At 43.6% G+C, this 24,070-nt stretch overlaps 1 protein-coding gene across 1 annotated transcript in view; it reads left to right on the top strand.

The window, feature by feature from the left end:
• The first annotated feature begins 886 nt into the window (after nt 1–886).
• Nucleotides 887–24,070, top strand: part of RB1 (retinoblastoma 1) — a 71,125-nt gene continuing 47,941 nt past the window's right edge. Inside the window, exons 1-14 of the mRNA XM_015414069.1 lie at nt 887–913; nt 4,352–4,437; nt 7,687–7,804; nt 9,233–9,342; nt 11,348–11,482; nt 13,010–13,048; nt 13,592–13,659; nt 15,472–15,582; nt 17,810–17,955; nt 19,213–19,290; nt 19,617–19,723; nt 21,997–22,074; nt 22,920–23,007; nt 24,057–24,065. Coding sequence (XP_015269555.1) covers nt 887–913; nt 4,352–4,437; nt 7,687–7,804; nt 9,233–9,342; nt 11,348–11,482; nt 13,010–13,048; nt 13,592–13,659; nt 15,472–15,582; nt 17,810–17,955; nt 19,213–19,290; nt 19,617–19,723; nt 21,997–22,074; nt 22,920–23,007; nt 24,057–24,065 — 1,200 coding nt within the window. The remainder of the gene's footprint in view (nt 914–4,351; nt 4,438–7,686; nt 7,805–9,232; nt 9,343–11,347; nt 11,483–13,009; nt 13,049–13,591; nt 13,660–15,471; nt 15,583–17,809; nt 17,956–19,212; nt 19,291–19,616; nt 19,724–21,996; nt 22,075–22,919; nt 23,008–24,056; nt 24,066–24,070) is intronic.

The following is a 24,070-nucleotide window of genomic DNA, read 5'->3' as shown; positions in this document are numbered from 1 at the left end:
CTACTTACACATCCCATTGGTGGTATCTGTACCACTGGAACCACTGTCCTAGAATACAAGAAAAAGTAATTAGGAAGCAGCAGGGCTTTAAAATAAAAAGAGAGAGGTGCTGAAACTCTCAAGAGGGAAATGAAGTTTTCGATCTGTATACTGAAAATTCGTAAACCTGTTATGAACTGAGATCGAGGCAGCTTCATGAACATGATTTCGTTTATTCAGCTCATAACAACACAAGAATAGACAGAGACTTCAAGACAACCTCAAAGATAAAATACATAGAACCCCAGCTGACTTATATATGATTTGGACCAGGGTAAACCGCACCCAACAAACAGATAACAACCAATAGCATGGCAGGGCCTGGAACCTATGAGAGTGGTTCCTGCCGAAACATACGCTTCTCTGATTGGTTAGTTCTTCAATCGAAACTCTGCTTTGTTATAATAGAGCTTATGCTTAAACTAAACATTGCTTTATTACTTAAGACATAACAGAACCTTTAAACATTTTTAAAAGAATTTTGTCGAAGAGGTTCTGGAACTCCATTCCAGTGCATTCCCCCAGAAAAAAAGCCCTGCAAAGCAGCACATTTTGGTATCAAAGGGAGAACTGCTGGACCTCTTGATGGCACCTGGTATTTTTGGCCACTGTGTGACTTTGGCCCTGGTCAGACTGGGGGGAAAGGTGCGGCTGAAGTGCGGCTTTTTTTAGCCGCATCAAAAGAGAAGCGCGGCGACGGGATCAGACAGATTCCCCGCGCCGCCGCACAGTTGCTCGGGGGGAAGCCACAGATCGGTGAGCGAGGCAGCCCACTGCGCATGTGCGCGCCTGCGCAGTTTGGCCGGGGGCCTCGCATGCTGCTGGAGACAGGCGCGCCGGCGATTACATGGCCGGCCCTACTGTGGATTTTCAGGTAAGTAGTAGTGTTTTGTAGGGGGGTTTTTGATCCGCATCTTTGGCCGGAAGAGACGGATCGGGGACGGGTGCGCCGCTTCCCAGATGTTGCGGTGTGATTGTGCCCGCTTGATGCACCCCCGATCCGTCCCTCTCGCGGATCAAAGCCTCCCGTGTGACCGGGGCCAGAGTGTTGGACTGGATGGGCCATTGGCCTGATCTAGCATTGGCTTCTCTTATGTTCTAAACTGCCTCCCTTCATACATTGGTGATACCCATAGCCCACCAGCTAAGCTCTTCCTTACAAGCCCTGCTCTTTGTGCTCCTGTCTGAAGAGGCAGGGCTTCTGTGGTGGTAGAACCTCACCTGTGCAATGTCCTTTCTTTAAGGCTCACCTGGAGCCTGTCTTATCTTGAATCAGGCCACTGGTCTATATCAAGGCCAATCGTCTACTCAGACTGGCAGGAGCTACCCAGTGTCTCAGGCAGAGATATTTCCCATCACATTTGTTGTTGTTCAGTCGCACAGTCGAGTCCAACTCTTCGCGACCCCATGGACCACATCACGCCAGGCCTTCCTGTCTTCTGCCGTCCTCTGAAGTTTGCTCAATTTCATGTTCGTTGCATCTATGACACTGTCTAACCATCTCATCCTTTGCCGTCCCCGTCTTCTTTGGCCTTCAATCTTTCCCAGAATCAGGGTCTTCTCCAGTGATCCCATCACATACTACCAGATAACTTTAACTGGAAATACCAGGAACTGAACCAGGGACCCTCTGCATGCCAGCAAGGCGCTACCCCTGATGCTTTAAGACACCAGTCCCAAATGTTTCCTTTGGTCTAGGCTTTTAATTTAGGGGGTGACCAATGCTCCCTCTAAGCTGTGGAGACATATGAGCAAAAATTCTACTTTGTGAGCTACTGGCATTAAAGTCGTGAGCGAGTGATTTGGTCACTGCATAAATCAGTTTGCTTTGGGGCCATCCTTCCTGAGCCAAGACAAAAATGTGTGAGCCGGAGGCTAAAAAATTGTGAGCTAGCTCACACTAACTCATCTTAGAGGGAACACTGGGGGTGACCTTTTAAAATTGATTTTACAGTCTGCTTCTAGCCTGGAAACTGTTTTTAAGATGCTACTCAGTGTCCCTCTAAGCTGAGTTAGTGTGAGTGAGCTCACGGTTCTTTAGCCTCCGGCTCACACATTTTTGTCTTAGCTCAGGAAGGATGGCTCCAGAGCCAACTAATTTATGCAGTCGCCAAATCGCTCACTCACAATTTTAATGCCAGTCACTCACAAAGTAGACGTTTTGCTCACAAGACTCCGCAGCTTAGAGGGAGCATTGGTATATGTTTTATGTTATTTTTTATGCTTTAGCTGGGTTTTTAATAGTTTTTAATTAATTATTTTAAGCAGTTTCCTTCAAACAGGCCCTCTGGAGGTGGCATAGAAATCTTCTAGGTTCTTAGTATTATTAAAAAAAAAACAAAAAAACACCCACGTCTTGTAACTGTTTTAAAACTTGATATGAATCGCTTCAGGTGAAAGATGGGGACAAAAACTTTTAAAGTAAGTAGGTAATTCGTGGAGCATTCAGGAGGAGGAAACATCTGTGAGGATAAGCGCAGTGGCAAGCTTGGGTGGCGGTGGCCAGCTGCCAGCCAGGAAAGAAGCCCTGGCGTTGGAAGTATTCCTTATTGTTTTGCAGGGAGGCTGGTTTTTTTCCCCAGTAGGCAAGGACTGGCTACGCCCTTGTTCTGATTAAAGCACTTTATTGATGGGCTTCTACTATTGAGGCAAGTTGGCCACAGAACTAGAAAAAGATGAGAGCGGGGAACAATCTCAACTTCTGGGTAATGTATCCAGTCCAGACAAGTCCAGAGACAAACGCCTCGCTCCAAGAGACAGTGGACTATGCAGATCCTAGTCCACTCCAATCAGGGGGCTAGGTTCCTGGCCGAGAGCCTATGGGACTCTCGGCCACTGTAAACAACCTATAGGGAAGTAGGGGTGTGTTTTGGGTGGCGGTTTCTCGGGGGATATAAGCCGGCCTGCCAGCCGGCCAAAGTCGTCTTGTTCCTGATCGAATAAAGTACGCTTTGCTGAACTCACTCTCGTCTGCGTACTTTTCATTCTGGCAAGAGATTGCAAAGGGGTAGCCATGTTAGGGCATTGTAGCAAAATAAATGCCCAGCGAGACCTTGATTTCAATAGGGGGTTTTGTGGGTCACTGCATATGCCTGTTCCGGTGTTCCCCCAGGCTTTTAGTTAAGAGGTTGTTGTTGTTGTTTTTTAAACAGTGGCGCCTTTAAGTCCAACAAAGTTTAATTCAAGGTATAAGCTTTGGGGTGCAAGCATGAAGAAGTGTGCGTGCACAAAGAACGTTTATACCGCTTGAATTAAACTTGACTTAAAGGGTGCCACTGGACTCAAACTTTGTTCGCGTGCAAGCATGATGAAGAACTGCAATTGCCAGGGGCGGATGAAGGCTCACTGGTGCCCTAAGCCCTGACCCAATCTTGGTGCCCCCCCCCTTCCACGCTGACCCCGTCCATTTTAGTCGTTGACCTGTCTGACCAGATAGACAATGCAGGTTGCAGCAATACAAACATTTATTCATAGGATAACACCATACGCTGTACAAACTAAGCTTTTCACCCTTTCCCCAATGAAAAGTATGCAGGCGGAGAGTGATTTCAGCTAAGCATACCTTTATTTAGTTCCGAACAAAGACAACTGACTGGCTCGCAGGCCGGTTTATATTCCTTCAGAAAAACCCGCCACCAAGCTCACCTAACACACCCCCTACTCCCATAGGCTATTTACAGTAACCGAGAGACCCATTGTCTTTAGACTTGAAGCTATTGAGGAATTGTGCCTGGCCAGCCCCGGGCAAGTCCGGGCATGTCAGGCTGAATACATTACACCCAACTTTGTGGATCCCGGAGCACGCGCTTAGTCTGCTTAATGGTTAATCTGCCCCTGGCGCTTGCACACGACAGGTTATACCTCGACTGGAACCTCCTCGGTCTCGAAGGGTGCCACTGGACTCAGAACATCGTTCGTAAACCCAGGGCCGGATTTAGACTTGCTGAGGCCCTAAGCTATACAAAGCCCAGATGCCCCCTCCTGTTTTAAATTACATCAGCTGGTCTCAGAAAAAATTAAAATATAGACACCTTTTTAGTATTTGCAATCATTTTTTATATTGTGTTTTTATTCGAGGCCCCAGCAGATTGCGAGGCCCTAAGCTGTAGCTTATTTAGTTTATGCGTAAATCCGGCACTGCATAAACCTTGAGGGCGAGAAGAAGCGTCCGATCCCAGACCGGAAGTGGCGAGCGCAACCCCCGGCGGCGTCTCCCCTACCTCTAGGGGGCGAAGGGCCCTCCCACCTGCCGCGTCCTCCGGGAAAGAAACAGGAAGTGACGTGAAGCTCAGGAAGGGGGGGGCGTGGGGAGAAAGCGGAGGCCGCCTCGGCCAGCCAGGGCGCCTGCCCGGCTCTCCCAGCGGGGGACGTCGCCCCGTCGCCGCCGGCCCCTGACAGGTCAGCCTGCGTGTCGGAGGAGGGAGGGCGGCCGTCGTGGGGAGGGGGCCGCGAGGGTTTTGTGGGGGGCTCGGTGACAGCCGGGTGGGACTTCGAGATCCGGGCAGCAGCCCCCGGCCGGGGGTCTTTTTGGCCCGCGTTCCCCCTAAGCGGAGCGAGTGTGAGCCAACCCACAGTTGTCTAGCCTCCGGCTCGCAGATCTTTGTCTTGGCCCAGGAAGGGATGGCTCCGGAGCAAGCTAATTTCCCCCCCCCCTCCCTCAAATGTCATTTATTATTTTTATAATATAAGAAGGAACTATAAACAGCAGTGAAATACAGTACAAAGCAGGTCGGAACACCGACCTCAAAAAAATTATATCAAATTAGGAATAAGAATGTTCTGTTGTCAGATTAACAGGGACTGTAGTCTTTAGGTATGTCGCCGTGCCTAGTCTCAATATTCTGAGTTCATTTCGATCGTACCTCCTGGGATCTCTCCTTGTTGTCGCAAGTGTTCAAGAGTAGGTGACCATGTTGAAAATAGCGATTTACTCTTTTCTAAACATGGATGTTTTACAGAACATGAATTTTTTTTTACCATTAGGTAAACATGCCATAGTTTATTATGCCAAGTGTGCAAGGTAGGTGTACTATCAGATTTCCAATGTGTTGCTACCAACGCTTCCTCTAAGCTGCGGAGCCATGTGAACAAAAATTCTACTTTGTGAGCGACTGGCATTAAAGTTGTGAGTGAGCGACTTGGCTGCTGCATAAATTAGTTTGCTCTGGCGCCATCCCTTCCTGAGCTAAGACAAAAGTTTGTGAGCCGGAGACTAAAAAACTGTGCGCTACCTTACACTAACTCAGCTTAGAGGGAACACTGGTTGGTACTACAAGTTTTCGGAGCAAACTGATTCGTGCAGTAGCCAAATGACTCGCTCACAACTTGAATGCCAGGAGCTCACCAAGTAGAATTTTTGCTCACAGGACTCCGCAGCTTAGACAGAGCACTGGTCTTGGCTTCGGCCCGACCTTTGTAGCCCAGCCTGGCCTGCTTGTCTGGATTGGGGCGGAGAAAAAGACCCCCCCCCCAGTTTAGGCATCCCTGAGTTTTTGGAGACAGAGGAGGAGGAAGATGGAAGGGAGGAAGAGGCTACACAGAGGAGTAAGGGGAAGGGGTTTTCGCGGTGGCTTTGTTTGTAGCCCTGTGCGGATTGCTGTGCCGCAGCATTAAATGGTCAATACTCCAGGGCGTTTCTTGACAGCTGGTGTCTATATCAGGTCGTGTTGAAGTGGCTTCGGAAGGCTCACCTTCCCCCAAGGGATTATTTCCTGGTTCTGCAGAGCCTCTCTCTGTCTGCACACTTCCCTTTTCTTTCACAAGCAGCCGTGTTTTTAAATAATCTGAGCTTGAGTTTTATAGTCCTTGAGCTTAGATTGTGCTAGTAATATTTATTTTTATATCTATGTTTAATGGTTTGTTTTCTGATTGAAGTGATTTTTTTTTTGTTTAAAAGAAGTGTTAACGCTGAGTTAGATATTTGAATTTAGTCGGGTAGTTGTGTTGGTCTGAAGTGGCAGAACAAAATTTGAGTCCCAGCGGCACCTTCAAGACCTACCAAGTTTTATTCAAGGTATAAGCTTTCATGTGCAAGCACACTTCTTCGGATACTGTTTCACTGTATCTGAAGAAAAAATTCATGTGGGATAGCCGGGTTGGTGTAAACAGGGCCGGCTCCAGCTTATTTTGCACCCTAGGCAAGGATCCCTTCTGCTGCCCCCCCCTGTGCGCCCACCAATTTTCAAAAATAAATGCATTTTAGGAAGAATGAAAAACACAAATAATCAAGAAACTCCCAGAGTACGGGGCCGGGTGCAGTTTGGTGCCCCTAAGGGCCGTCCCGCTCTAGGCGACCGCCTAGTTCACCTAGTGAGTGAGCCGGCCCTGGGTGTAAAGCAGCGGAACAAAGTGTAAACTTTCCTGTGCAAAGCAGACCTCTTCAGACGAAAGCGTACACTTTGAATAGAACATTGTTGGTCTTAAAGGTGCCACTGGACTCTTACTTTGTTCCGTACCTGAAGAAGTGTGCTTGCACACAAAAGCTTTTACCTTGAATAAAACTTTATTGGTCTTAAAGGTGCCACTGGACTCTTAACTTTGCTCTGCTGCTTCAGACCAACACAACTACCCAACTAAATTTAAATATATAACTCAATGTTAACACTTTTTAAAACAAAAAATCATTTCAATCAGAAAACAAAACGTTAAACATAAATATAGATAGTACTAACATAATCTAACATCAAGGAATATAACACCCCCCCCCCCAAACCAGACAGAAGAACAAACGATCAACTATAGCACTTTCTGTTCTTGTTAACAGGGGCCTACTTTGGGGTAAGCAGCTCCCAAAATATATTTCTTAATTTAGAATAATACATTCTCTTTCATATATATATATATATTCATGTAGCTGCAGACGGTAGCTAAAATTTCCTGGTGAGCATGTGCTCCACTGTTTCAATATAGGAATCATATGAGGAAGATTGGGGCTCAAGGGCTTATTTTCAACTGCTCGCCCCCAACTCTTTTGTAGGCATCTGTGGAAGCAGTCTTCAGCTTTCCCATTATTATTTTTTTCCCCAATAACATTTTATTGGTATAATACAATAGTATTAAGAAAACATAACAATCACATTTTTATAACATAAGCCAAGTCCATAATGAACTAAAGAACAGTTAAACATATTAACCAGTACAATATGAATAAAAAATGTAAGCATTGAAAAATGATTGCCTCTGCTGACCATTTAGCACTCAGTTCTCCCGCCCTCTCATTGCATATGGATATTTGGTCGGGTGTGCAGAGGAGTTGTGCTCCTATTGTTGCTAGCAACGTTATGGACATATGAGGTGTACTTTTGCTGCACTGTGATATTTTTAATCTGTGGGAGAGGGCATATTTCTAGACATGTGTACTTTTAATAGTGCATGTGTCTGTATATTTAGGTTTTTGGAGTACCATGTTGCACTGTTGTAGGAAAGTACCATAAACTTTGGAATCCATGCTTTCTGTGTCATATAAGTTCTCGTACAGTGCAGCTGTACAGTACTTGGATAATCCTTATTTCTTTTGCTGTATAGTAGGAACACTGCAGATCGTGTGCTAAAGTGGCTGCTATGCTATGTGGTTTGCTGTATTCACAGTATGAACATCAGGGGCAAGGGCCCTAATATTCTAAATATATATATGTTTTTCTTTGTTAGGTTACCTTTTTCCGAAACAGACTTTGTTGCCTTGTGTGATGCTTTACGGGTAACTGACAGCATAAGAGCAATTGCTTGGCAGTCGTATGAAAAAGTGTTATGTACATGCGGAACTATAGTGAGTATATGGCTTTTTAAAAAATACCGTAATGGCCATTCACATTAGCCTGTATTCGGCATCTTAAAATGTTAAGAACATAAGAGAAGCCAATGTTGGATCAGGCCAATGGCCCATCTAGTCCATCACACAGTGGCCAAAAATACCACGTGCCATCAGGAGGTCCACCAGTGGGGCCAGGAGGACACTAGAAGCCCTCCCACTGTTGCCCCCCCCCAAGCACCCAGAATACAGAGCATCACTTGCCCCAGCCTGAGAGTTTCTATCTATACCTTGTGGCTAATAGCCACTGGTGGACCTCTGCTCCATATGTTTATCCAGTTCCCTCTTGAAGCCGTCTGTGCTTGTAGTCGCCACCACCTCCTGTGGCAGTGAATTCCATGTGTAAATCACTTTTTGGGTGAAGAAGTACTTCGTTTTATCTGTTCTAACCCGACCGCTCAGCAATTTCATTGACTACCCACGAGTTCTTGTATTGTGAGAAAGGGAGAAAAGAATGTTAAGAAACTTTCATCTGCAGTCGAGGTGAGCCAGCATGGTGTAGCGGTGAGAGTGTTGGACTAAGATCTGGGATACTCCATGTCCCCTTGCAAAAAGGTTTTTTTCCCCCCAAGTCTCCATGGATGCGCACAAGCACCCAACGGAGCATGTGCATACTTTGGTGTACAGAAAAAAACAAACCCGTTTGCCACACCGCGCTGCTTCTTTGCCGCGCCGCAGGATTGTCCTGTGATCGGCACCTCCCCCCTACCCACGGAACCTCCACGGGACGTCTGATCGCGCAACCGGACGTTATTTTGCCCCGGGGCGAACAGCCATGCCTCCCCCCCGCAATATCCGGCCCGTGTGACCGGGGCCTTAAAATAGAGAATCAACAATCAAAGTATACACAACATTCTCAATAAGAAAAATTTTAAAACTACCCGACTTGAGACCTTTTGCTGTTTGGTCAACGCCACTCTGCTGATAGAAGGAGGGAGCAAGTTAACATATTTCCTCCTCATGGCAGCCCCCTAACCCATATTCTTTTCTGCTCACAGATACCCAACAACTCCTGAAATAATCTTTCTGGGAGTCAAAAGCTGCTGCAGGCTGGGGAGGAAGATGAGGGAGGGGGAAATCTACATTCCTCCAGTTGGCACTTCATGGGGTAGAACCCCTTAGTTTCCATGCTAGAGTGACTAGCCAGAGGGAATACATCTTGCCTTCCACCCTACCCCACCCCATAAAAGACAAGGCATCATGTGGAAGTCCAAGACTGCAGTCACTGGATTATTTCTTATTGAAGTGCAGTCTCTTCTGTGCCTGCAGGTGTGCAGACATAAGGGCCCAAGGAGAAAGGCATTTACGTTTTAATGCATCAGATCAATGCTGACTGCCGTATTCTGCAGATAACTTACAGTGCGCATGGAAATGTTTTTCTTCCAGGAAGGCCATCTTAAAAAAGAGCTGTGGGGGATCTGTATTTTTGCTGCAGCAGCTGACTTGGACGAGATGACCTTCACGTTTACAGAACTTCTGAAATGTCTGAGTATTAGGTAGGTTTTTGGTGGTTAAGGTCGTGCAATTAAATAGACGGTACAGTATTTGTATGGTAACACGAAAATCTAAGACGTAGATCCTGGCACAGCAGGAAACGGGCTTCCCAGCCTCCTGCTGTGTCCCATGAAATTGTGCCAACTGGTGCTCAGTAGGTCCTACCTAGCAGCACGGAGGGTTGGATCCCCCAGACTGTCTCATGGTCCCTGTCCTCTCAGCAGTCCTTTCCACCCCCTGGGAATGTCTGTTACCAGGTTGCAGGAGATTCACGTGGACTAATAGCCACATGGGCTGGGAAGTTGCAGTGGAGGGAGAAGGGGACAAAATTGCCCCTTCTACCTCTTTCATCAGTGGAGCTCCCATCAGTATTGCCCCCTTCCTTCTGCGGAAGTTCTGTGTATCCACATTTGTCCCCCAACCCTGGGAACACACTTTCCTGTATAGAATCATAGAGTTGGAAGGGACCTCCAGGATCATCTAGTCCAATCCCCTGCACAATGCAGGAAATTTACAGTGACCCCTGTTCTATGGCCAGAAGATGACAAAAAAAAAAAAAACCCTCCAGGATCTCCAGCCAAACTGTCCTGAAGAAAAATTGCTTCCTTACCCCAAAGTGGCAATCAGCATTTCCTTGAGTGTGTAAGAAAGGGCCATGAGAACTAAAGCATTGATGCAACCCTTCCTGCCCTCCCTCTCATGATCTGCCTAAGTTCACAGAATCAGCATTGCTGTCAGATGGCCATCTAGCCTCTGCTTGAAAACCTCCAAAGGAGGAGAGCCCACCACCTCCCAAGGAAGTCTGTCCCACTGAGGAACCGCACTAACAGTCAGGAAATTCTTCCTAATGTTTAGCCGAAAACTCTTTTAATTTAATTTCAAGCCGTTGGTTCTGGTCTGACCTCCTGAGGCAACAGAAAACAACTCCGTACCATCCACTATATGACAGCCCTTCAAGTACTTGAAGATGGTTATCGTATCACCTCTCAGTCGTCTCCTCTTCAGGCTCAACATACCCAACTCCTTCAGCTTTTCCTCATAGGACTTGCCCTCCTCCGGACACGTTCCAGCTTGTCTATATTCTTCTTAAATTGTGGTGCCCAAAACTGAACACCGTACTCCAAGTGAGGTCTTAACCAGAGCAGAGTAAAGCAATACCATCACTTTGCATGATCTGGACACTATACTTCTGTTGATACAGCCCAAAATCACATTTGCCTTTTTTGTTACCACATCACACTGCTGACTCATGTTCAATGTATGGTCTACTAAGATCCCTAGATCCTTTTTGCACATATTACTGCCCAGACAAGTCTCCCCCATCCTATAATTATGCATTTGATTTTTCCTACCTAAATGCAAAACTTTACATTTATCCCCACTGAAATTCATTTTATTTGTTTTAGCCCAGTTTTCTAGCCTGTCAGGATCATCCCATATCCTGACTCTGTCTTGTACTGTATTTGCTACCCCTCCCACTTTAGTATCATCTGCAAATTTAATAAGCATTCCCTGTATTCCTTCATCCAAATCTGTCTGTAGTCAGAAGACTTCTGTGGGGTGGGAACACAGGAAAAGTCCGTGATACTTGGTGTCTGCAGGTCACTGTATCCAACCAAGTGTCTGCAGACAGAGGGGATAATTGGCTAAAATTGCTGTCTGTCTCACTCTTCTGTAGTTGAAATGCCTTCTGTCAGTAGATTTTGTAACGACAATCTAAGCTTATTAAAATATTGTTTGCTTTGTGAATTGCTGTCACTGGGTTTGTACCTTACTTCGCCCAAAGCCTTCACTGATTGAGCTGGGCTTTGCCCAAGGAATGTTCATAGTAGTTCAGTGAGCTGCGCTGTTGCAGATAATTGCATGTTGTTGCTGGTTGGGTGCAACATTATGTTTCTTAATTACATTACAGTGAGTCATTGCCTCTGAATCTGAAGGTGTGTCAGACAAGTCTGAAATCAACTGTTTAAAAATTAAAGGTTTTGCCTTTTGTCCCTCTCCTTGTAGCATATGCAAATTTGTCAATCGGATTGAAGAAATGGATGATACAATGGACACAATAAGTACTAAAGTGGGTAGTATTGTATTACGCCTGAAGAAGAAATATGACGTATTGTTTGCACTATACCAGAAGTTAGAAAGGTAAAGCATGGTTGGTTTATCACATACTATTAGAATAGAAGTCTTTTTTTTTTTTTTTTGTAAGAAGAAGTCTTGCTGCTTGCTTAGCCAAGTACTTGAAAGGGGGGTTGTAATAATGAAAACCTTTTGCTTTCTGTCTTGAGAGCTGAGACGTGGCAAATCAGTTCGCATCTGGCAATTCAGACATAGCTTGAAAAGATTCCAAAAATGTTACCTGACAGTAGTTTCAGAAATCTACCTTTGCAGATAATGGTGTGGGCAATCATCACCTCTCTTCACGCTTCACCTGCGTCATTGGGAAGGTTTAGGGCACTCAAAACTTCTTAGAGGAAGGAGCTCCAAGAATAGAGCTTATCAAATGATACAGACTTAAATAACTCAGGTTTTAGCAGATATACTTGAACAATATCAGAATATCGTGCCCTTGCAAAATAAAGTGATCTACAAATTGCTTTTCTACTTCCCAGCTTAATGAGAGTTGACATTTTTAAAACTGGCAAGTAATCTAGCTTTGGATTCGAGCCCTGTTAACCATTTGTAAAGCGGAGTGGAAATGGTTGTGGAGCAGCATTTTGGGATTGGCCATCATCAGCCCCAGGTTGAGTTCAGCTGTGTAACTGAAGTCTGACCTTTTAAAATACTTATATTTAAGGGAAAAGTTATCACAGTGGAAGTTAGAAGGTTGCTTGACATCACTAGCAACCAATCCAGAGTATGGTTACAAAGTTTGTGGGTGCAAATGTATAGCAAAACACCTTAATGTCTTCCTTGGGAGTCAGCTTGTTCAGCTGGAATAACTGATGCGCACACCTGGTCACGGCTGTGGCTGTCTGTGACTCAGGAGATATTTGTATTTGGTTCAGTCTCTTTGCATAATTTCTATACAATGCCAGTCTGTGTCTTTGGCTGCAGCAGCACAAAATCCTTGACAACCTTTTCTGGATGTTCTAAAAGTCAGTGCCCAAATTGTGACAGCTCCATAATGGTGGTATTGCTAGAGAAAGCCAGTTCACAATTCATATATGGTAACAGTCTGCTCAGGGCTTTAGCATCTGTCAAATGCTTGTATTCTCCACCAGGGATGTAAACAATTTGGGTTATTAAGTTTCTGAGAACTAGTAATGTCTGTAGACTTAACTTTCTGTAGACTAATGTCTTGCAGTATGCAGATGAGTCTTTTAACCATCATTCCATTTTTTGTTGTTGTTTCTGTTCTTGAGCATGTTCATTTGAAGGCAGGTTTATTCAATTCAGCTTTGTTTTTGTGTTAGGCCTGGAATGTTAATGGATGTAATGAAGAAGGCTGATATTCTGTTGTTCCATATTTGCTTCTTGCTAACAAACAGCTGTTCTTCATTTGTTCCCTCTGGTCAGCTTGTTTTCTTTTTCCCAGGAGGTGGAACATTTCTTTAAAGTGTGAAAGATTTTAACATGTCGTGTGTGTATTTACTGATTTATTTTTTAAAAAGCACCCTACGGATTTGGAAAGGTATTGCCCAGTGATGTGCATGATCTTTTTGTTTCTAGGACTTGGGGACAGATCTACGTTGACCAGCCTAGTGATCAGTAAGTTTGGTTTGTACAATATATAGAAATGAATAAGAGCTTGTGTACAAGTTTCACAGTGCTAGCAGTAGGTAATGGGCAGATGAGAAGCTGGTGTGTTCAGTATTATAGTGAAAGCTGTATTTTCATTTTAATTTTAAAAAGAAAAACCTTGGGCCGTGATCCTAAGTCCAATGCAACTGTCAACTAAAATGAATGGGACTTGCATGGAAATAATTGTGGTCAAGATTTGTGGGGTGTGGACACCAGCTGCAGGAAATAATAAAGTACTAGTAAAATAGTTTTTTAAATCTTTACACTCTGCTGATGCATTAAGAAACCCAGGTATGGATTCAAGAAACCCAGGTATGGATTCAAGAAGAGTGGCAGATTGTTAGATGGAGGCCAGTGCAGTTGCTGTTAGAGATGTACGTTCTTGCTGCCAGCCTAGGTTAGTGTGAGTCTGGATTGCTTCAAGAGGCAAAAGGTTGTCACACTTTCTCCTTTCTGTAACACTTGTATTCTGTTTGTATTCACTACAGTTTTCTTGTATTCTGTTTGTAGAAATTCATCCGAACGAAGTTCTTCATTAGTTCTGAAATTATGCTGGATCACATTTCTTTTGGCAAAAGGTAAGTGGCAGAATGCTTAGGTTTGTTCGTTTGACTGCTACAAAGGGTAGTTATAATTTTACAATTAACAATACATACTGTATGCTAATGGAACTTTCATTCTCTATGCTTAGTCTACTTTGGTTCATTACTGTTTTGGATTCATAGAAGTTATTCAGATTTCTTGGTATTACATAGTACTTTCCCTTGTATGCCAAGGGGGAAAAAATGAATGACAATGATAACTTAATTGTTCTTTTAGTTGTTTCAGAAATCCAGCTTTGGGGGCGAGGGAGAAAGCTTTAAGAATAATATTTTTGCAGTTTTAAGATGATGCTGTAATACACAGAGTTGTAATGCTGAAAATTTTGGTTTGATTCTGACCAAGATGAACATAGTGGTGGCTTCACGCTAAAGAGGGCAGTTTAAATTAAAGGGTTATCACCAGCTGGTCTTAGGCTAGAGCTTTTTTGCTCCTTTGCATTATGCCTGGTGTTGCTAGTAAACGCATGATAAATCTTTACCAGAATGACATGTGAGAGGCTGGGTGATTAAAACTGATGAAAGACCTTCTGAGAGTGTCTCGAATCTGGGGAGGTCTGCAGCAGGACGCTATTTTCTCTGAGGTCCCAGTGAGATAAGTGTGGTGTATTCCCTAGCAAAACATGCTTAGTATTGCAATGTTAGTTCTGTAAAGAGCTTTGCCTGGGAAGAGCATGTGCTGTTTCCTGAAAATTCAAGTTACCATTTGATGTTTGTTTCATCAAATGAAACAAAAATATATAGTCATCTGCTATATACAGCGTGTTATGCCTTCTGTTTATATCTTGTTGAATGGAACGCATTCACAGATCAGTTTTTTGCCATCTCCCTCTTTTCACTGGCCCCTGGGGGGGGTCTTGCAAAGCCACTGCCGAGCCTTCTTGCAAGCAACGGGTCGGAGGTGTTTTTGTTGATTTTCACTCCCCTGCAGCTGCATCCCAATTTTTTTCTAAAAGTCAGGAGACTTTCGAGAATGGCGTTTTGGAGGCAGGAAGGAGCAGATGGTGGTGGAGGGGAGAGGAACATGGCAAAACGTCTCTCTTCAAGATCGTTGCATTTACAGTTCAGTGAGATCCAACCGTAGCCATTTCCTAGTGGGGCTTAAAGGTAAAGGTTCCCTTGCTCGAAAGCCAGTCGAGTCCGACTCTAGGGTTGCAGTGCTCATCTCCGTTTCAAAGCCGAAGAGCCAGCGCTGTAAGAAGATGTTTCCGTGGTCATGTGGCCGGCATGACTAAACACCAAGGCACACGGAATGCCCTTTACCTTCCCACCGAAGTGGTCCCTATTTATCTACTTGCAATTTCTTGCTTTCGAACTGCTTGGTTGACAGGAGCTGGAACTAGAGACGGGAGCTCACTCCGTCATGCGGCACACTCGGGTCTCGAACTGCTAAACTACTGACCTTCCACAGCCTGCAGTTCAGCGTTTTAACCACTTGAGCCACCGCAGCTTAGGGTTTTCTTTATTCCTGAGCATTATGGGTTAGAGCCAAAGGATGGGGTCCCGCAACATACATACATATATGTATGTATCTCCAGCTTGCATTGCAAGCCCCCTGCCTTGCATCTCGTCCTGTTTTCTGAGGGTGCTCTGGCCCTCAGGAGCAGCTTTCCAAAGTAGTGCAGGGGGCTGCAGAAGACAAGGTGAGGTGAGAAAGATAAGATCGAGGAGCAGAGCTCTGCTTCTTTGTTTTTTGTGTCCAACCCAACGTACCGGTGTGAAATATTACAGATGTGCTGATAATTGTGCAATGGTTGCCCAGTTAACACATTGTCCTATTACCATTTTCAGGGAAAGTGTTGCAGATAGAAGACGATCTGGTCATCTCCTTCCAGCTACTACTTTGCGTTCTTGATTATTTTATCAAGCTGTTGCCTCCTGCCGTACTCAAGGAACCATACAGTAAAAATTTAATCTTTTTTTAAAAATGAAGAGAATAGTCTAGAAACTGATGTGCCTGTTCATCAAAAGTGGTCAAGAAATTTAGTGTGTTTTGCCTGGCATGCTTCGTAAAAGTATTCCAGACTGTGACAGGATGTTGGAGTTAACCCAGTTTTTCTCTGCTACATCACTTGTTCTTTCCTTCTGCACCTCCAGACCATTCTGAGCTTATTTGGTTGTAAGGCATTACTGCCATATGCCAGGAAACTGAAGAATATTATAGTAGTGGCCTTCTTACAGTACCTACGTAACACTGGTGGTGTTTCAGAGGGAAGCCGTGTTAATCTGCAGTAGAACAGCTAGATTTGAGTCCAGCTAGATTTGAGATTTTGGGGGTTTAAGCTTTCAAGAGTCAATGCTCCCTTTGTCAAGTCTTAGTTGTGTTCTCTCTGGAGAACTTTAGAACTTCCCCATTGCTCTGTTCTCATTCCACCAAACAAACAATAATTATCCACAGAGAGACTCGTCTGTAACTCTGTATCACTGGAAAGACCAGCAGTGATCACAAATATGAAACTGAAACAGGGGCATAGAATGATTGCTGAAAGTATTGGGGGGAGAGATTAAAAAACCAATATCCAGATATATTTTTTTAAAGTCTCTTGATTTCAGTAGTTTGAGAGAAGAAAAGTGTAATTGGGATATGCACAGATGCGGTTGGGTTAATCCAAAGAATGTGTTTTTAAGAACCATTGGACAGAAGAGAAGGAAGCATTTTGACATCCTATCACCCCATATAGCTAATGGTGATGCATTCCTTTGGTGCAAAGATCCTTCAACTGACAGGAAGGAAGCAGTTTTTCTCCAGGCCAGTTTGGCTGGAAATCCTAGAGGATTTTTGTCATCTTCTGGGTATGGAACAGGTGGAATGTTCTAGAGAAGTGCCACCACCATTCGGCTATTATTTATAAGGGAGATGTGCTGATAATTGTGCAGTGGTTGCCCAGTTAACACATTGTCCTCTTACCATTTTCAGGGAAAGTGTTGCAGATAGAAGACGATCTGGTCATCTCCTTCCAGCTACTACTTTGCGTTCTTGATTATTTTATCAAGCTGTTGCCTCCTGCCGTACTCAAGGAACCATACAGTAAAAATTTAATCTTTTTTTTTTTAAATGAAGAGAATAGTCTAGAAACTGATGTGCCTGTTCATCAAAAGTGGTCAAGAAATTTAGTGTGTTTTGCCTGGCATCCTTCGTAACAGTATTCCAGACTGTGACAGGATGTTGGAGTTAACCCAGTTTTTCTCTGCTACATCACTTGTTCTTTCCTTCTGCACCTCCAGACCATTCTGAGCTTATTTGGTTGTAAGGCATTACTGCCATATGCCAGGAAACTGATGAATATTATAGTAGTGGCATTCTTACAGTACCTACGTAACGCTAGTGGTGTTTCAGAGGGAAGCTGTGTTAATCTGCAGTAGAACAGCTAGATTTGAGTCCAGCTAGATTTGAGATTTTGGGGGTTTAAGCTTTCAAGAGTCAATGCTCCCTTTGTCAAGTCTTAGTTGTGTTCTCTCTGGAGAACTTTAGAACTTCCCCATTGCTCTGTTCTCATTCCACCAAACAAACAATAATTATCCACAGAGAGACTCGTCTGTAACTCTGTATCACTGGAAAGACCAGCAGTGAACACAAATATGAAACTGAAACAGGGGCATAGAATGATTGCTGAAAGTATTGGGGGGAGAGATTAAAAAACCAATATCCAGATATATTTTTTTAAAGTCTCTTGATTTCAGTAGTTTGAGAGAAGAAAAGTGTAATTGGGATATGCACAGATGCGGTTGGGTTAATCCAAAGAATGTGTTTTAAAGAAGCATTGGACAGAAGAGAAGGAAGCATTTTGACATCCTATCACCCCATATAGCTAATGGTGATGCATTCCTTTGGTGCAAAGATCCTTCAACTGACAGGAAGGAAGCAGTTTTTCTCTAGGCCAATTTGGCTGGAAATCCTAGAGGATTTTTGTCATCTTCTGGGCATGGAACAGGGGTCACTGGGGTTGTGTGGGTGGGAGGTATTTGTGAATTTCCTGCACTGTGCAGGGGGTTGGACTAGATGACCCTGGTGGTTCCTTCTAACACTATGATTCTATGACAGGATATATTGCCATTAGCTGCATGGCATGGTAGATTGCAGCCCATTATGATGATGTATGGTGGACCAACACTTGCTTTCTTATCCTAGAATCTACCGTGAGTGCCTTGTCTGCTAATAGCTTAACACGAACTCCTAGACGTCAGAACAGAAGTATGCGTGCATCAAAACAAACAGATACAGATATAAAGGTTATTGAGGAACTTTGCAAGGAACATGATTGTAATTTGGATGAGGTAAGACCAGCTAAATTTTTGAAGTGCTGTTCTGTTTTCTTCCACTGTTGCCAGGACTATTTTGTTTAAAACTAGAGAAACACTTCAGTGTTGTTGCATCCCCTTCTTTCTTCAATTCCCTGCCTCATCTGGCATTTTCCTCTATATGTTCCTCTCCTATCCTTGCCAGTAACACTTCCAGGACCCCTTGCCTAGATCCACCATCCCTGCCTTTTTCCTGCTGTTACTGCCAGTAGAGTGCAGATTCTCCTGTACATAGGAAGTACTTGTCTCACTAGAACTGGGCTCTTCTGTTATTCAGAGAAGCTATACTCTTTGTCAGCATTCAACGGACTGCCTCTCTCTGTAAAATAGGTAACGTTAAAGTTCCGTGCCCTCTTAACATTTCAGCTAGTGGCCAAGTAGAGCTTGTAAAATTAGTGCCAGTTTTGTATTGTAGCTGTTTAATTGTGATGCTACATAAATGAGTATTGGCTTCTGTGTACAATTCAGAGCTCTGGTCTTACCTTTAAAGATTGTATGTAATCTGGGATTGGGATAGCTAAGGGTAGCCTTACTCCTAAATGATCCTGCCTGAGGACGAATACCTTCTACTAAGGCCCCACTCTGTGTGCCAGTAGCCTCTGAAGTGATCGCCCAGAGACAGCACCCTTTCGGTTGTGGCCCCTCTCTCATACAGAATACCCATCCCACTGCCATTTGTCTGGCACTTCACTTGGGCCGTTTTAGGTGCAAGCTTAAACCTGCTTGTATGCCCCAGTTTTTTTGTTAGTTTTCATTTTCTAAGTGGGTTGGTGGGGGGTTCTCTCATGCAGCTCTGAATGTAATATTTATAGGATGCTTTGGATGGTTGATATTTAACATTTCATTGCCTTCTGCATTTTCTAAGCCAGGGGTTTTTTTTTTGTCTAAGAGGCAGGATGCAAATCTTTTAAATAAAAAAAGTTTGTGCAGTGGTTTGAAACTTTTGCCTCGTTTCCCGTTCGTTAGGGACAGTAAGGGTGCCATTGAGTGGTGTCCTGAATTCAGTTCTCAAAACAAAAAGCACCTTTTAAAGTCTTTCACAGGGTGGGGCGTACAAACAGTGCAGTGTTTCAAAGCATGACTACATGAGGCACTTCCATGCTGGTGGTAGTTTCTTAGAATTTCTGAACATATCAGTGCCAAACGTTCATTTCACTGTATTGTGCATGGAAGTAATAGGAATAAAAGGGAACTCTCCATAGTGCTGATTTTCTGCTGATTTGCTTTTTTTAGGTGAAAAATGTTTACTTCACTAGTTTTATTCCATTCTTGAATTCAGTGGGTATTACAGCTTCCAGTGGACTTCCAGAGGTAATATGAGAATAAAATAATATCTTTAAAGATGTTTTCAATTAACCCCCTAGTTCTGCTTCTGATAACTATATACTCTCTATACACTCCCTATGTTTTGATAAGTTTTCAAGTAGCCATAGTTTATTTAAAATGCTGAATGTAAACTAATCTGAGTGTTAGATAAAGTAGTCAGCCAGATGGATTTACAGGTTTATGAACGCTTTTTGTTTAAGCTAACTGAAATGTGTTAAATAGAATCACTTTCGAGAATGAATGTTTGTAGCAGGAATAATGTTTCATCAGTATTGATTTTTTTTTTAAATTGTTGTTTTGGAAAACCAAAGGTTGAGAATATATCAAGCAAATACGAAGAAATGTATCTGAGAAACAAGGATATCGATGCTAGGTTGTTTCTGGAGAACGATGAAACTTTACAAAATCACACAGAATGGTAAAAAAAAATTGTTTTGGGGCGTTATCACGTTTTTGTAGAACACGTGAAGCTGTCTTGTGCCATTGGTCGGTCGAGGTCAGTTTTATCTGTTCTGATGGACAGTGGCTGTCCAGGATCACAGGCACAGAGGTCTTTCACCACGACCTGATCCTTTTTAAAGGGAGATGCCAGGAGTTAAACCTGGGGTGTTCTGCATGCAAAGCAGATGCTCTGCTGCTGAGTCATAATCCTTCAGCCAAAAGTAGGGCTGTTCTGTCAACCAATGAGATGAAAATTATGAACTGGTTTGAGAAGCACTAAAAGGTAAAGGTCTCCCTTGCTCGAAAGCCAGTCGAATCCAACTCTAGGGATGTGGTGCTCATCTCCGTTTCAAAGCCGAAGAGCCAGCGCTGTCCGAAGACGTTTCCGTGGACATGTGGCCGGCATGACTAGACGCCGAGGCGCACGGAATGCTGTTACCTTCCCACCGAAGTGGTACCTATTTATCTACTTGCAATTTCTTGCTTTCGAACTGCTAGGTTGGCAGGAGCTGGAACTAGAGACGGGAGCTCACTCCATCATGCGGCACCCAGGTCTCGAACTGCTGAACTACCGACCTTCCACAGCCTGCAGTTCAGCTGCAGTTCACCGTCTTAACCCCTTGAGCCACCGCAGCTCTATATGATGATGAAGCACTATATGATGATAAAATTTACAAATTTGTGTTGCATGATGGATTTTGCTTGCAAGGCTCTGCTTGATCCTCAGAGAGGACTTTCCCAGCAACTGTTTCTGTGAATTCTCACCCTGGATCTAATTCACAGATGTTTGACAAGAACTGACCTGTATCTTACCACTCAGCAAAGTTTGAAGCATTCCTCCAGCCTAAGGGGGAGGAACTCAGTTCTAAGGTGGAAGAATCCAGGTGCCTTCTTCCCACCCTAGTGGCTTTTCCGCTGAAAGAAGAGCCGTTCAGTTCGAGGAAGGCTTCAGACTATGCTGAGCCAGAGGAGTAGGATGCCTGTCAGTATCTCTAAGGATGTAAGGGTGTTATGCATATGTATATTGAGCTGTATAAAGGGAAGAAATGTGGGTTGAAATGTCATGAAAATGCTAGTGGATTGGAATGTGCCTCAAATCCAGAGACCCATTGGCATTTTTCCAGCTAAGCAATCATGTTTTAGTCCTTCCTAAACTGCTAAGATTATGAGGCCTGTAGGAGTTCCCTCTGGCCTTCCCCCTCCTCCCACAGTGTCCCACAAACTGTCCGTCGGATTTGATTATTCCAAGGACTGAAATTCTGAAGGTTTGATAGAACGGATTTCCCTTTACTTGAATGCATTTGTTTGATTCTTTCTAGTTGCATGATTTCACATTGCAGCGCCGAGTCACATCTGGGGTAGGTTAAAGAAGATGAGAGTGAGCAGAACCATGCGGATTATAGCATCTCTTGTTTTTAGTAGAAATAGTAATAGTAGTAATATACTTTATTGTCATTGTACATAGTACAACGAAATTAAGATGCAATCATTTCGGTGATCTACAACAATATTCATATACACACACAACCATTCACAACTATCTCATAACTCCCTTAAGGTTCACATAGCAACTTAAAACCACTAATGTCACCCAATTTCCAATTTCATACAGCATTTAAGGTAGTAATAGCTCTCGAATAAAAACTATTTTTAATCTGTTTGTCCTTGTTTTAATTGTCCTATATCTTCTGCCCAAAGGCAGCAGTTCAAACAGGGAATGTCCAGGATGTGACAAATCCTGCAGAATGTTCTTTGCTTTTTTCAAACATTGAGAACTATACAATTCCTCCAGGAATGGGAGGGGGCAGCCAATGATCTTCTGGGCTGTGATGATAACTCTCTGGAGTGCTTTCCTGTCCACAGCCATACAACTGGCAAACCAGGCACAGGCACAGAATGTTAAAATGCTCTCTATTGAGCAGCGATAGAAGGACATCAATGTTTTCTCACTCAAGTTATTTTTCTTTAAAAGTCTGAGAAAGAGTAAAAAAATGACCAAAGAACATCAAAGTGCCTTTTGGAGGAAAAGTAGGTTCTGTATCAAAACAAGAACTGGTGATGAGAGGAGGTGAAGAGAGGAGGGAATTCCATTTCCAGAACATACAGGGAACCTGGCCAGGGGGAAAGCATGGAAAAGCATTAGCCTTTCCTGGAAAACAGGAAACAAACCTGTTTAGAAATTTTATTTGGAAAATAAATGTGAGGTCTTTGTTTACATTCGGTTGAAGCTATATATATATATTTGTTAAGTTTGCAGTTGGAGAGAACACCAACAAAAAATAACCCAGATGAAGATCCTTCAGGTGTGCTTCAACAGACCCCTGTCCGGTAAGAATTATTTAAACGTTGCTAGTTTTTAATTTTATCTGAAGCTTTATATTTGTATGTCGTTTCTAAGAGCTGTAGCTGAAGTCAGGGTTCAATAATGCACAGTGTTGTGGACCTCCAGTTCTGAGGCCCATCTTAAACATGAGAGTGATTAAAATGTGGAATTTGCTGCCAGAGGACGTCATGATGGCCACAGGAATAAACAGCTTGGAAAAGGGGGTTCAATAGATTAATGAAAGATAGGTCTGTAGCCATGGTGACTGAGGGGAAGCTCCACATTCAGAGGCACTAAGCCTCTGAATCCCAGAGCCAGGAGGCAACATCAGGGGAAGGCCTTGGCCTCTATGACTAGACGGTTGGCCACTGTATGAGACAGGATGCTGAGCCAGGTGGACCATTGGTGTGATCCAGTAGGGCTCTTCTTAAGTTCGTATGATGCTGTTATATAAAATTTTCCACCTGATGTTAATCCTGTTTTCAGTTGAACCGCTACAGTCTGCTCTTGTAAACTGAACGGGAAGGCTCAACATTCTGTTGCTGGCATCTTTTGTCAGCAAAAAGAATGCTTGTGCATATTCCATAACTTCAGCTAAGGCAGTGGGTTCCAGAGGGTTCTTCTCCACCCCTCTGTTGCCACCACAACACCCTTTAGTACATGACAACACGGATTGTTGAAATGCTTCTGAGCTGGCTAATCATGTTAATGTAGAGAAAGTAGCAGATACGTTTGTAACGCTGTTAAAATATAGCTGTCATGTATTTTTTTTTAAATCAGATGAATTTTCTTTTCAAAAGCGCCGTGTTCATTTCAGAAAATTATGACAAACCCGATTTCCCTACTCTAGGGCTGCCATGAATACTATTCAGCAGTTAATGATGATTTTAAACTCTGCAAGTGACGAGCCGTCAGACAACCTTGTCTCCTATTTTAACGTAAGTGGCATTGTTTTGACTCAAAGAAGAGGAGGGTCTCATCACAGACCAAACGCTGCTTAATGATCATGTCTGCAGAGATGGCATCACCTTTTTTATTCCCGGCAAAAGGCATTGCTACGAAAATCTATCCTTACCAAAACGGGTGCATTGAAGGGACATAAAAGGGATTGCTGACAGCACAAGCTTACTGGAAAAATCAATAGGGCTCCTGGTTGTCCTGGTAAAAACAAATACATATATTTGTTCTTTCTATCCCTTTATGACCTTGTCTGGACCAATATGTTTTAAAGATGAGTGACTTACATATTACATAAATGTTGTAAAGATGATTGACTTAACGTATTACTTGAGACATTAAAGAAAATGCAGCTAGAAAGGCCTGTTAACATTATGCAGCATAAACTATACAGATGCTCTTCTGCAGTCTCCACCCTTGTTATATGCCAGTCTCTTGACTTAATTAGTTGCTATTTCATTCAGTTTGTGTTTGGGATTTTCCAGAGAGGCCTAGGTATGTTTTTCATCTTTGGGGGTGGTGGCTTGTTAATGGTAACGATTGTGTGCTGTATTTATGGTCTTTTATCATGCTTTACTTTTTGAGCTGCCTTGAGCAAGTCTCTGGAGAGGCAGCAAGGTCATTTTCTAAATCAAAGAGACCTGAATGACGAGATTTGCATCTTTATTTCCTGGGCTTTTAAAAAATCACAGGCTTCCCCCCCCCCTTTTAATTTGAACTTAGTGCTTAATTTGTACTCTCACCGTTTGCAAACATTGTTCTCCCCTTCTTCATTATATCTTCAGAACAACAAACCTATGAGGTAGGCCAGGACAGAGTGATGGGCTCAAGGTCACCCAAAAAAATTCCAGAGCAGCACGGGGGGGCGGTTGAACCTGGATCTCCCAGTTTTTCTAGCTTGGTGCTTTAAACCACTACAGCTGGCCAAAGTGCAGCACGCTGAAGCTTCTATTCCAGTAGGAGAAGGCTGTTCTTGGGTCTTGTAATAGCCTAATTGTCTAAAAGAAAGCTTTTCCCCACCTCATTACAGAACTGCACAGCAAA

This window comes from Gekko japonicus, unplaced genomic scaffold (assembly GCF_001447785.1).
Source record: "Gekko japonicus isolate JY-2015 unplaced genomic scaffold, Gekko_japonicus_V1.1 scaffold1230, whole genome shotgun sequence".
In the NCBI taxonomy this organism is placed as follows: Eukaryota; Metazoa; Chordata; class Lepidosauria; order Squamata; family Gekkonidae; genus Gekko; species Gekko japonicus.
Note: the sequence above shows the minus strand (reverse complement) of the source record. Positions and strands in the feature narration are given on the sequence as shown.